Genomic DNA, 14,408 nt, shown 5'->3' on the forward strand with positions numbered 1-14,408 from the left:
TCCCAGCTATAACTGGTACAAACTTTGAGTGTAAAAATCAATTTTTGGTTAATATCTTCATCAGAGTTCTCAAATGTTCTCAGTCTATAGCTTTGAAAAGGTTAATAGTTAGGAATGCTACAGCCAGCCAGAACTTTTTTTTCTTCCCGAGGAAGTTTTCTCCAGTACAGGATCCTTTAACCTCGTTATAAAATGTAGCAGAGCTGCCATTGCACAATCCCCGTTTTCACTGAGACAAGGCATTTCTGTGTGTGCTCACATCTCTTCTCAACAGACATGTGACTGGAGCTTCTTCCCAGGAAGCAGTGAGGTTTGGCACGTCAAACACAACCAGTTTTATGGGGTGACTGTCTGTCTCTCTCCTTGGTGGAACATCTTTCCTTCTGCCTGGATTTACAGCCCAAAACTTTAACTGCATTTTTTCTTTTTGCCATGGCAGGTCATTGTGATACTTTGTGAGCTCAGTGTCTGGAGCCAGGCCCTTGCAGGCTGCTCTGCACTGGCTTCAGTGGAGCTGTGGCTGATGTTGCCAAGTGCCAACGTGCACAGCCAACGTGTGGTGTCTTAAGTTGATGGAAACCACAGTGTTGTGGGATGCAGTAACTTAATACCTGGCCTTAGATCCTGGTGGGAGCACAGGGAAGACTGTTACTGTGACTTAGCTTGTCTCTAGCTGAGCTGACCACATGTAATGTCTGCATGTGCTAAAAGTCCACACTGAATGGTGGGAATGGTCATATCCACAGGCTTTTTTTGTTTGGATACCCTGATGAAAATCAGATGGGAATTGTCATGGAGGAACAACTGAGGTGTGTAGCCTTCCATTCCTGTTGATTCCTGTGGTGTGATGATAACTCTTAGTCATGAGTCGGCTGAGCAGCTCAGGTCCAGGTCAGGTCCAGGAACTGCATCAGGTGCTGGCAAATGTGAACTTTGTGAATGATTAGCAGTGTTTTGAAGTGGTATGACATGTAAGTTACATCCTGCAATGACATTTATAGCTATATTCATCTTCAGTTACATTTGCTGAAGGACTGGAGGAGTTGGTGAGCCTGCTAGGGAGTGTCTCATCCATCTTGTATTTTCAGTAACATTCAGCACAGTTTATTTAGAAGCTGGAACATTCCCTTCTCAGCCTTTCAGGATGTAAGTGCCACCTTGCAGGCTGTCTCTGAAGGTGAAAACTAGTCCATTAGCAGAGAGTAGCAGTGAACTGCCTCAGGCCACCCTTCACAGCCATCAGTGGCAGAAGAAACTGTTTCACGGTCCTCAGAAAGATTAGTGTAGATGTTCTCATGTGGAGTCTATGCTGCAGTAGAATTGAGACTACCCACATGTCTCTGTCCTCCTCATTTGAACAGAGGCAGTAGTATTTTCCTGTCTTAGAGGTGACATGTAGTGAGTATAAAATCTTTTAATGGAAAGAAAAGTGAATAGAGTGTGAATTAATGTTACAATATGATTCTACTTTCAGCTATTTTACCACAGTGATGTTTCTACCAGCTCTGTGCATTGCTTTTTCTTTTCCATAATTAAACTTTATTTTAAAAACAATACCTGACTTGTTTGCCTTTGCAATATGTTCAGCAGAGTTGTACTCAGCTTCTGCCATTTGGACACTATTTAATTTGCATTTCCCACGAGAATCGAATTAGGTTTTATTAGTAAATTGGGCCTATAACTTTGTAGGCAGGTTTTATTAGTTTATCACACATCAGTATTAGCAAATTGTAAATCCCACTGAAACGAATTCAAAAAGGCCTTAAAGAAAAGCTCAGAACCAATGAAGTTCCTGGACACAAATAAGGGAGTTTATTTTGGTTGTTTTGTGTCTTTTTTTCTTTTTTTTTTTTTTTTTTTAATCCCACAAAGCACCTTTCTTATCCTACTCTGTTGTCCTAACTGCCTCCATGTTTAGTTTTATAGAAGCTAAACTGAACATGATCAGGAAGGTTTCACTAATTGTATAGTAAGGATCTATATGGCTTGAGATAAAGCACCCTGGGAAACAGGAAGGGAAGTTTCCTTTGTGCCCCAGTGCCTTTACAGGTGGTACATATGCTGGAATTGAGATCCTGCAAATAGAAGATAGTAATAAGAAAGTGGGAACTGCTGCCTTTTGGAGCATTTCAGACACAGTCTGGGATGAGCTTATTCAAAGCCTTCACTTGATTGCTTCAGGTCCTGCCTGGATCATGGCTTAAGTCAAAATTCACTGTGTAGTTGTTCTCCTTCAACACTTCAATTTGGGAGAGGTGCTTCCAGAACAGGAGTGCTTCATCAGTAAGAGCTTTTGAATGGGAGCTTGAATTTCTTTGTGTCTTACAATAAGTTGTTTTCTTTGTCCTTTTCCCATTTTTTTGGGGGTAGTGATAGTATTCCTGCTAGCTGCTGCTTGATTAGTTTTTTCACACTGTCTTCTCAAAGCCTTGTTTATAGAAATACTGCAACCTGCCCATACTGTAATCCAGTTTAGGTGTCACTGATGTGCATCTCACCAAATTCGGCTGTTCCTGTGTGGACCGTTACTGTAGCATTTTTGAAGACTGGGAGTCTGATTATTCCAGAGAGCTAAGATTTTGCTCTGTGGCCCATATTGATCAATGAGGAATTTGGAGTTCTGTGCATACTGCACCAGTGAAGAATTAAGGCCCAGCACTGCCTGTAAATGGGGAATATCCCTACAAGGAACATACTATTCTTATCGAAAGTTCAATTTACAGCAACTTTTTTAATGTGCTTGGGTGCTTATTTGTTGTCATTGTTCTTAGCCAGTATGAGGAGAAGCCTCCCAAGCAGCTCTCTGTGTATGTCTCCCACAGTGCAGCACCAGTCCTTGCCCCAAGGAGCTGATAGTCAAGGCAGGCAGGGAACCAAAGGTGAGAGAAGGGAAAGGTCAGGTGCCAGAGCAGAGCAGGGCTCTCGAGTGCTCCCTCAGTGCCCCAGTGACCAGACCACACCACCTCGCCAAGGTGTGTGGTCTGGAGTTGGGAAGGATCGTGTTGCACTTGTTTCATTTACTGTAAGAGTAGTTTAATTGCTCCCAACAATTGCACCAGTATGCTGAGAGATGAAATGGCTTGCTGGGGAGTATTTAAAGGTGCAGTTTTTTCAGGCAAGTTGCAGATGCTGTTTGGGAAGAGAGTTAGTGCTGAGGTTTTAATGTGCTTCAGCTCTTTGGAATACAGGCTACTTGGGCCTCTTTCACTTGCAGTTGCCTCTTTTACATTTCTTTAGTTGCTTTTTATTTTACTATATTCCACCTGCAGTTGGCCTCATTTAACCATCATGGTTTAGGTGACTATTAAGAATTTTAAAAGAATACCAAAATGCTGTGTCAGTTAGCTCAAGTCCTTTGGAATGTCTTACCAAAAAATCCCCCAAACCTGGCTCTGTCTCTTCTGAAATGTAACATTAATTAATTCCCACGTTCTGTCTGCTGCTCTTAGTCCCTCCAGATGTGCTACTAGGAATAGACTGGCTCCCTGGTTACAAGCCATCTGGGCTCTGTAAACTGATTTGCACTTATATTAAACAATAAGTGAACAGAATGCGGAAGAGTTATTAAAGCAAATGTACATTGCTTATAAATCTCAAAGTAAAATATTAAAATGTAGTAAAGGGGAATGGAATGTGCAAATGAAGACCTGCTTGTTTTTAATGAGTTTAGCTGTGACCTTCTCGATTTCAACTAAAAGAAAAGAATTTTATTTTTCTCTTTAAAAAAATTTAAAAAAAAAGAAAAAGAAACTATAAAACTGCTTACAGAAGTATCTGAGACAAAAACAAGGAATATAATGTTCTAAACTTGACTGGTCCAAACCACTCAAGCTGCTGTGACAGCTCATAAAACTGAGAGTAGTTTTTAACTGGACTCTGTTTTACATTGCCAGAGTGAATTTTCCTTGCAGGAAGTAGCCAGAAGGTTTATTTAGTTTCCAGACTGCTGCTTTGATCTTTCCATTCTGTCACTTCTCAGGTTACATAGCCCTTTTTCACTGCAGTAAATCTGCAACAGTTAATGAGAATAAAATTTCCTCCTTCTCACTGATCGCATGCTGTTAAATGCCAAACCACAGCCAGCAGCATATTTGCAGAATTCGGCTGCACTGACAAAAACAGCACAATCAGTTTAATCTTGTTGGTTTGATAATTCATTTTAGTGAGCTTTTCTTTTCAAGTGACCCTATTTTATCAAGACAAGCGGTTTGCAGGGCCAGATCTGGAAGAAAGATTTAAAACTGCCAATAAGTGAAGGGTGTTTTGTATGCTGGGTATAAGCATGGTCACAGGATTCAAAATTAAACCTACAATGAGGAGTTTTAAAAAGTCCCATATATCATGGGTTATTTTTGTGGTTATTATCTGAACTGAACATGTGCTGTGAACAAGTCCTCTAGCATAAAAATTAATATACCAAATTAATTTCTTTGCCAAATACTTAAATTGTTTTGATTCTAAAATCTTATTCTGATTCTGCATTTATCAGTTTCAGCCATCCAACTCCAGTGACTGAACCACCCTTTCTCTTCCCTCTGGAAAACAAGACGATGGTTTTTATAACCATGAGATTTAAAAAAATAATAAGTTTACAGAGTTTATTTGCCTTATGGGTTTTGAGCTTTGTGAGGTTTGTTGTTTTGTTGTGTTTTTTTTTTTAAGACTCCCTGGCCAACCTTATGGTCTTGAAACATTATTCATTCATTTAATTAAAATTGATTTTTTTTTTTTGGCATAATAATGCTACCCCAAGGTATAGATCTCCCAAGAAAATGTTCCTTGTTTGTATTTGTATCTGCCTTGTTTATCCAGTGTTATCCCTAAGAAAAAAAGCCAGTGCGAGACTTCCTTCTTTGTTTACACTAAAATCATTGCTGATTTGGGATAAATTTTGACAAAATTTCACTAGGGCTCTGTGTTGATAAACAAAAGTGGTTGAAATCTGGATGATCATCTGTGGTGGTAAAAAATATTTAAAGTTTATTCATCAGTAATAATGCTCTGACTGCATTTGCCGTGTGCGCTCGAGCGAGCGCTGCAAATCCCCCAGCCATGGTAACTTTCAGAGAAGGCTTTGAAAGCTTTTATTGGCTGCAGCTGGAAGGCAGAGCAGAACAGATTTTTTGACTCTGCCTCCCTCCCTCCTTCCAGCATCTGGATTATCATCCCCACTGAGTTGCCCAGTTCTTAGTGCTGAGCCCCACAGGCAGCATGACTGTCGCTGTGGCTTCTCCGGGCATTTGTGCACAAGAGGGAACTTTTGTCCCCATTTGTGTTGAAGCACAGAGCTGAGTGGCAGTGCTTGGGCTTGAGGAGTTTGTCTAAATATAAATAAAGGGATTAATTGTCCAGCTAAGAGCCCTTCACTGCACGGCACAAAAAAGTTGCATTTTTGTTTCATCTGCTTTTTCCAGAGTACATTTTCACAGTGACCTGCTCTGTAACGTAGCACAGAAACCAAGAAACGCTTTCCATGTGGAAATGGGAAGGCTGGTGGAAGGCATGGACCAGATCCTGAGCTGATCTCGCCAGTGGCACCAGTCATTTCTAGGAAATGGCCCCTTCAGGATCCTATTCTGCTCAAACTGTTGCCTGAAGCTTCTTAGTACACAATCTAACACTGAGCTTGCTGGGGAGGCTTCAAACCTTTCCAAGCCAGACCTATTGCTAGTTTAGATTAAGGCAATGTACTCTTCAGTTTGTGGAGCTGACAGATATACTTTGGACTGTGCAAGGAGAGAGGGGAGGAAAAGGACATCTTCCTTTTTATTGCCTGCTCCTCAGGGCTTTTTAATTTGTTTGAGTTCTTAATTAATTTTTAAGAAATGGATGTATCTAATCAGTGGGTTTGGCCAGTTGTTGAGCCAAGAGCACAGAAGATGTTTCTGTCAGGCTTATAATGGAAAGCCAGAGCCCTTGGTTTCTGTTCCAGCTCTGACTGTGCACTTGACCTTTTAACAAATCCTGTAGAGAATGGCTGATTAAACTCCCTGTCGGTGTGGCAGGGCTGTGAGCCTGGCTGAAGGAATGCTGCAGGAGCTATCCTGATGCCCTGCAAAGAGACAAGATGGCTCTACTGGAGTCTCTACAACTGGAGTCTTTGAGCTGCTGTTTTGCCCCCGGCTATATTGTGGATTGGTTGCTTTTCTAACAGGGCAGAAATAGCTTTTTTTTTCCTAAGGAGTTTTACAGAATAAGCAAAAGTCTTTTCTGTCTATGTCAGTCTAATTAGAGCCTTCTTGTTACTGTAGTTTGTCATTTGGCTGTCTTTAATGTCTGGGGTGTTTTCTCTTCCAATACTCCAATGGGAAGCTGAGGTCATGGAGAAAAGGCTCAGCTTGTCCAGGATCACACAGCAGGTAACTGCCAGAGCGGGAACCCCAGCCCACGGCCCAGGCTGCGTTCACAGAGCGGGGATGGCAAGGGCTGCAGCTCCCAAGCAAAGGCTCCACTGAATCTGGCTGAGCAAGGTCACTTGGCTTTGGTTCAGTGCTTTCTTACTATTCAGTTTGGAAATTTATTTTTTTTTTTAATGTTTCCCTCCCCCGGTGGATTTTGGCGTGGTTATTGCTTGGTGCATAGCTGGAGCCTGAAGACACAGTGCTCGTTTCTCCACCATTGTCAGCTTTGCGTTTGTTTATAATTAAATGGGAAAAACAGCAGTATTGTGCTGAGCTACAACTGGGCACCAAGTCCAGAAGCAATTGGAAACTTTAGTCATTAAGTGCACTGAAGAAAGCTGGATCACAGGGAAGGAGAGACATGATCAAGCTGTGTTCATGATGCACAAGGGAGCTAAAGTATTGCACAGGTTAACTTGGACACTTGTGAGCAGATACATCATTACTGGTTAAGGAACATTAATATTCATTGTTAATGTAGAGATGCACTTGGTACTTGATGCAGTGTGCACAGTCACTATCCCTGCATCAAAACTCCCCTCCTGCTTGAGGGCTAGAAAGCATGGAAAAAAGGCTTCACAGATATGGAAGAAAAAGTTAGGGGCCATTAGAGGCAGAATTTAAGAGACTTGTGGTTTATAGTTTAACATCATTACCAGTAGTGGGAGAATCTACAGTTACAGGACATTATATAAAGAAACATTGTTTTTTCCTAAGGCTTCCTCAGTTGTATGCTTTCTCCATAACCCATGGTTTGTGCTCTTACTCTGAAGCACAGAAAATTTATGGTCAGTGAAGGAAAACCAGAGGTAGCTGGTACATAGGAGTAAATAGGATCATCTTCTTAATTGCTAGACTCTAAGGAAGGGAAAAAGCAATGGGCCTTGTGTCCCTTTGTGATGCCCTCTGCTCTTTCATGATGGGTGGTAGGAGAATGGGATCCCATCCAGTGCTTAGCTGAAAGGGAATATCAGCAGACAGGCCACAGAGTCCATGGGCTTCACAGGCTCTGAGCCTTGGCTTAGGTGTGGTGGTTCACTGGTGCCTGCAAAGGATACCATCTTCTTACCTAAAGATAACGGTAGAAGCTGGAGGGATGTGTGTGTTCTGTAGAATTCAAACCCATTTCCTGCCTCCTGTGCTTGGATGCACATGGTGCCTGAATCCTCACTGTCTGATGGGTCGAGGCCTGGGTGCCCCCAGTTCCCCTGCTTTTCCATACCCTGCTCTCTGTGCAGGGGAAACCTGTGGATGGAGGGAGAGAGCTGCAGCCTTTACTAACCAGCTCATTGGGCTGGCAGGACTCTGTCACATCCCACACATGATTACACTGCCCTGCCCTGCAGTCCTTGTCTCAGACCTGCACTCCAGCACCTCTCATCAACACTTCAAAAACAAGCAAACAAAACCACCCACTGAGATGAGAGAAAAAATATGGACTTTGCTGCTGGCAAACCCCTGTGTCTCTTGTTGACAAGTATAATCAATAAACTGCATCTCATTTGTACAGATCATAATGCTGTGCTTGTCTGGAGATTAGAGACTGGAGTGCCACTCCTATGGCTCAGGCACCTCCTGAGGGAAAAATATAGCCTTCAGTATTCATCTCAATGTAATGTCTTTTTGTCTGTTATACAGGGAAGCTTGATACAGCATTGTGGAATACAGGGGTTTATGGCATGGGAGTTTATAAGAGAATGCAGGATGGTAACTGTATGGTACCAACAGTGCTGTCACACATGAGTAGATTCACAGAAGGGAAACTAGGACTTCAAGGATGCACTGCATGAAGTTCTGAATGCCTGCCTGGGATGAGGTGGGAGATGACTTAAGAGTGAAGACAGTGCTTTTTAGAAACAATAATACCTGGTGTATAGAGGGAGAAGGTAGAGAGGAAACAGAGAGGTTGCTATGAACTGTACTTATATCAGGTTTCTGAAAGATGCTCAGAAACTTTTTGGTTCAACTCCCATTCTCTGATACTCAGAAGGAGTTTTGAAAAGCTGCAGGTGTGATCAGTGGCAGGAGGAAGAGTGCCACGTGTGTCAGCAGGGGCTGCCTGTTCACACCTGCACGTAAACCATCTCAGCAGCTCATTGGAGCACCAGAACTTTGGGTGGGATTCCTTCATTTGGACTTGGTAGAGTAGCTGATGAGTTGAGAGCTGCAAGTAATGTTTGGTTGGTCTTAGCAAGGTCAGAAGATCTAGGGAATTATAAATTTACAGATTTTTTTTTTTAATTTAAAATAGATTTTATTGTTAATAAAATTATAAAGCTTATATCCCTGGTGAGTAGCTGAGAGCCTTTGAGCCGTCAGTTATTGTTGATGCAGAGTAAGGAGGGAGGATTGACAGGGTTTTATAACAGGTTTAGGATGAAAAGAACCTTAGCTCTGGTGGAAGCACTGCATGTGTTTAGCTTGAAGTTCATTTTCCAGGGTGCTTTAATTTGGGGCAGAAAAGGATGAAACTTTGGCCCTAAAGTGTGAGCTCCTAAATTGGTACTTCACCCTTGAAGGCTTTTCCTGGGCTGCCTTCACCTGCACAGGCAGTCCCAGTCTTTCACTGCACACTCTGGCACAATCATTGCCATAGTTGTTCATGCCTCTGACTGTACAGGCCTGCTTCCCAAACTGTTTTATTGCTGGGATCACTCCAAGATCTGTGGATCTTACTGGGGGGGTTACTCGTGACCAAGAATTTCCTCAGTGACGCTGGATTTGCCTTTCTGAGGCCCTGCTTATGCCAGAGGAATTAGTACCTTGGAATTAGGATCCAGTTTTAGAGCACCCTGTCAGCACCAGCACAGGCACCAGCGTGAACACTGGTGTGGACAGGCTCAGGTGTCTGTGGCTCAGGAGAGCTCTGTGGTCACTCTGCACCCGGGTGCTAATGACCCAGCGACACTGTGCTCAGAGCCTCTCCTCTGGTACCGTGCCCTGGGGAGCAGCACAGGTACCTGCAGGGAAACCCCAGCAGAGGATTCCTAGTGGAGTGCTCTTTGTGGGAGCCTGCCAAGTCTTCCAGACATTTCAGCAAAGCCTGTCTAGTCCCTGGGGCTCTGGGGGCAGGAGGGGTTAAGGAAAGGAAGTATTTCGTGGGTACAGTGGGACACTGGCTGGCATTTCCTGTTGAGTGGGGGGACACAATCGTTCTTTACATCTTAAATTATGTGAGAGCACCTACGATCCTGCACGGGCATATTAATTTGGATGTTATGAATCAGAGCAAGGATCAATAAGCAGAGCTGTTAAGAAATCTCCTCACTCATGCACATCAGGAACATTTTCCTCTTCGGCATGTGTTCTTCAGTTCCCCAGCAGTACAAGCAAATTGGAAAGTTCAGCTGTCATTTGGGGAAGGTCATAGATCACACTAGCAGCCTGAGTAATCCAAGAGGTTTTAAGTATCATAGCATTTAGTTTAAAGTGAAATTTGCTCTGACAGGGGCTGGCAGACCAATAGGAAAAAGAAATATTTGTGCTTGGAGAAGTGCATGTGTAGAGACCTCGAGTATAACTGATGGCTGGAAGTGATTTCAGTCTAAAAAAAACAAATCATTAAGAGAGTGCATAGGGGTAAAATACACAGTTCATATTTTAAAGGGTCTCAAAATGAACGAGCAACTGAGGTTAGCAGTACGTAGTAATTAGCTGGGCTGTTCACTGTTTAACTCCATCAGCCCCAGGCGTGGGGTGATGGTTGCACAAGCACACGGTTGTGCTGTGCCCGTGGGTTGCAGGCGCGGATCTCTGTGCGCAGGCGCGCGATGCCGCGAGACGGGACTGCCTGAAATCACTTGCACGGTGAGGCAACGGCTTAAGCCATTTATCTGAGGGGTTTGTTGTGGTGGTGTATGATCCATATCCATTCTACAACTGCAGGGGTGCATGCACTTCTGCTAGGTACCAAAGTGAATAGGGATGAGTATTAGTAATACTAATTCTGGGATGTGTATTGTTGCCCTAAATGGCATAATTACATGTCCTTAACTTTTTGGGAAGACAGTGCTGTGCTCAGCACTGAGTTTCCTGGTTAGATGCTGTATCATAAGGCCAACAACACATTTTTCCTAGGAGCAAGTTTTGAACTTGATTGCTGGTATAAATTTGAGCACACATGGCACAAATCATGATCTCAGGCCAGTCGTTACCCAACAGTGTTTACAGCTGCAGAACTACCATCTCTCCTGGCTCTCCCCTTCTGCTGTTCTTGGCAGAAGGGGCAAGGATTCATCAGGACTTGGTTTTTAAACCCGTCTCCACCTTGGTGGGTTATGCCCTTGGCCTGCCAGCCTCCTGAGCGAGCCAGACTCTGGACTCGGTCTCCAGGCGCGTGTTGGCTGCTTGGTTGTCCTACCCCTCCGTTATCTCCTGGGCTAAGGAGCCTTCCTTTCAGCTGTGACAGGCTCTGTGCTGCAGCCTGCCAGGGCAATCAGTCCCACAGGCAAAGCTGGTGTGCTTCAAGAGCACTAATGTGTAAAAGTGAAGCCAATTTTTTTCAAGCATGGTCAAACGTTCATTTACTTAAGAGAAATATTTAGATGGGAGAGAGTAGTGATTTGATCAAGGTGTTTTAATGTGATTTTCTGTTCCTTTTTTTTTCTTAGCTGTCCAAAGCAGTTATCAGCTGATCCATCTCTTCCAGTTTTCTTCAGGACACTAACATGTGTCTGAACCATTTGGAAATAACTGATACTCCTCAAAGTTTAAACTCTAGGGATCTTTACCTAATTACTTACATGTTTATAAAAAAAATATTAAAAAAATGATTTGCTGAGGAGGTGATTGAAACCATATTTTCCCTGCTCTTGTTATCAATTTAAATACATTTAGAAGTTCTTTGAATAAGGATTACTGAGCTGGAAGTGGCTGGAATAGCTCAGCTGCCAGCGATAGAGGCCCATTGCCACCACGTGGCTCAGGGCGTTATTACACCTCACCCCAAAAAGTCAGTGGTGTTTTAGTTTGGGGTGTATAATGGAGGGACTAAAAGAAGCTCAGGACAGGTCTCCAACTCCTGTCTTTATTGTGTGCCTCTCTGCCACAGTAACCCGAGGATGGCTCCTTCTGTCTCTCCTGTGAGCCAAGGCATGTCCCCTACAAGCTTGACTTGCAGTCAGCAGCCTCAGGCACCCTCCATCTCCTCACTCACCTAAACATCATTCCAGAACGAGCTTTTCAGTAGGGAGCAGAAATGCAAAAAGCCCTTATTCTACCACACTAGTAATAAAAGCAAATTACCACAGGTGACATTGTTATAGTCACAAAAAACAACATTGAAAGATAAACCCAGAAAAGCATTTTCTGTTAAAATAGCTTTTCATTATAAATCAAATATAGATGTTTTAAGGATGTTTGGAAGACAACAATGGAATTCCTGAGTTTGAAGGTAGCCTTAAAGGATTCTGCTTCTCTGCAGTGTTACACATGTAACTGGGAACTTGTAGAAACACAACAGAACCCGATCCTGCACTTCCAAATCCCACTATGCCTTCTTTTAGTATGTTATTAACTCCTAGCACTGACAGTACCAAAAGAACTTCTAAAGAATTGATGTTTTATGGTAGTTCTTCAATTGGTTTGTTTTCTGAACTGCCAAAAATACTACTCAGCTTTCTGCTTGTCCTTGTTGGCTTGTTTGGAAGAGCTTTGGGGTCTCTGTTGAGACACGGGCCCCCAAGGGCAGCCCATGTGAGGTCTGTCTGTCAGTCCTTTGCATGCTGGAAATCAGGAACAGGGAGGAACAGGGACCATTCTCTGGCTAAGGTGAGTTCAGGGTTTGGGGTTTCTGCAGATAAGAGTGAAACACAAAGTAACAGGATTTCTCTTAATCCCCTCTTTCAAAGCTTCAAGCCTCGTAATGAGAAAGTTGTTGTTTGCCAGGTACAAAGGAGGCAGCTGGGGAAGGTGCCTCAGAGGTCACCAGCTCATTTCCTAATGAGCTTGAAAAAGAATAACAAGACTTCAGAGTGGATACAGGAAAGAACCGGTGGCCAGAGGCAGGTGTGGAGCCAGAGGAGTGCATTCACAGAGCTTTGCAGCAGTGCAGGATACACCACAGCCACTCTGCTGCTCTCTGCTGTGCTGAAGGGTCTGCTCAAACTGATGGCTCTGTGTAGGAGGTGGGGACAGGGGCATTGCCCATTCAAATACACACAGGCAGACATGGAAATGCAAAGCACTTCCAGGACGTGGCATTTCTCAAGGTATTTTCAGGTAAACTGGAATGATTTTCTCTGTAACTTGGCTGTTGATTGTGTCCCTTCCCTCTCAGAGGACAAATCTCAGCCTCAGACCTTCCACCTTCACCTGATTATCAGAACATCCCATGAGTGAACTAGTTTGCTGAGAAACCAGGCACCAAGGATCCTTTTCTAGGACTTCACTGAGACACAATCTGGGGAAAGTGCCTTTGTGAGGACAGTGATGGACATGGTCCCCCACCACTGCAAGCTGAGCCCTTTCAGTCCAACTGATTCAGCAGTGCCAGCTTCTTGCTGAGCCAGGGCCTGGGGCCCACCCATTGTACATCTTCTGGAGGGGTCATTCTTTCCCAGCCTTGCCTCTTGCATAACCCATGTTCCATATGGATAATTGGCAGTAATGAGGTTCAGCTTTTCCCCACTCCAAAGGCACTTTGGTTCTTTGTGTTTTGACAGTCTTCAGAGGGGAAGTTCAGCTCCTTTCAATGCATCTGTAGTCAGAAAATAAATCAGGATCCTTTTTCATTTGTCCCTCTACTGAAGTGGAAGTTAAGAAGTGACATAACTATGAATAGGCAGTAGTCCAGTGTCTTAGGCAATATTCATTTTTCCTCTACCTCCTCCATGAGAGTTACTGTGGAGCATGAAAAATGTACCACTTTTCCCTATGCAGTTCTTGCATTTTAATATCTAATTCATTGCTGTGGTACTCTTTGGGTGTAAGGGATTTCTCTTAAGGGAGACTGTAGGTGCTATTCTATATGAAAAATTAATTATTCTGTCTCATTAGTACATAGCCTTTCAGTATATGATGAATGCTTTCTGCCATTTGGCTGCCAACCTTGTATCCCACCTGAAACACCATCCTTTACTGAACTGTGTTGCTGTGCCACATCTTCTCACTTTCTCCCTTGTAGCTGGTGTTTTCCCAGGCACTTCAGAAATGTACTGAAGGCAGGGACTGAAAGTGTTCAGAGGAGCTGTGTAAGGCAGGGTTACAGTGGCCTTTGCCAGAAGCGTGCACGAAGCCTTTCTTGAAAGACATGTTAACTTCAGTGTACAGAGGGAGAAATCCAGTTACAGGAGTGAAGTTCTTGGCCAGTAAGTCCATACAAGGATGGAAGAGAAGAGGTCTGTCTCTCCTGGGATCTCCTGTGGACCTGAATGCCTTTCCTCAATAGGAGTTGTGTTGATTTCTCTGCAGCATTTCTTTTCCCACTGGGGAAGAGGAGACAGAGGAATGCTGGCTAGAAAGGGAACATGAACATGGCTTGCAAAGTTGCCTCACAAAACTCTGGCAAGAGGAGTTGGAGACACCAGCCTTAGTGTGCCTTCTCTGCCATACAAAAACCTGCAGTTTCTCTCTCCTTGTTATTTTGTAGCATCGGAGTTGATGGATTCAGTCAGCCAGGGGTTCCGGGCCGCCCAGCGACTGCCTACGGATACCGCCCGGATGAACCGTATTACTACGGCTACGGAGCACGGTGAGCGCCCCCAGCCCTGGAGGAAGCGGGGTGTGCCTGCAGCACAGCTCTGTCCCTTGGAAATGCATGACTGTACCACGATGGGGCCGTCACTCTGTATCCTTTGGCATGTGTAGGTCCAGATAAACGTAGCCTTTCTGGGTCCAGTGTGTTAGTGACAGTGTTTATTCTTTGGTTGCTCTTTGTTATTATTTTTGTACAGTATTCAGTCTGTGACTTGAAAGCAGGAGTTGGAAACTACTGGACTGGAAAGTGTCACATTATGTATATCAAGCTACTAATTTAATTTCTATTAAACATAAAAACCTGTGTGGTCA

The 14,408-nt window shown here is 43.7% G+C and overlaps 1 protein-coding gene across 5 annotated transcripts in view; it reads left to right on the plus strand.

Annotated features, from left to right (window-relative positions):
- KIFAP3 (kinesin associated protein 3) overlaps positions 1-14,408 on the plus strand; it is a 66,221-nt gene extending 51,813 nt beyond the window's left edge. For 2 of the 5 annotated variants that reach the window (XR_004358520.1, XM_032696327.1), the window contains one exon: positions 11,012-11,179. Coding sequence is in view for 3 of the 5 variants with exons in the window: in XM_032696327.1 (XP_032552218.1) it covers positions 11,012-11,078 (67 nt within the window). In the remaining 2 variants the exon portion in view is untranslated. Of the gene's footprint in view, positions 1-11,011; positions 11,180-13,989 lie in introns of those variants that run through there. The other 3 variants (XM_032696326.1, XM_032696325.1, XR_004358521.1) reach the window with 2 other exon arrangements.

The sequence above is a fragment of the Chiroxiphia lanceolata genome, chromosome 9 (assembly GCF_009829145.1).
Source record: "Chiroxiphia lanceolata isolate bChiLan1 chromosome 9, bChiLan1.pri, whole genome shotgun sequence".
In the NCBI taxonomy this organism is placed as follows: Eukaryota; Metazoa; Chordata; class Aves; order Passeriformes; family Pipridae; genus Chiroxiphia; species Chiroxiphia lanceolata.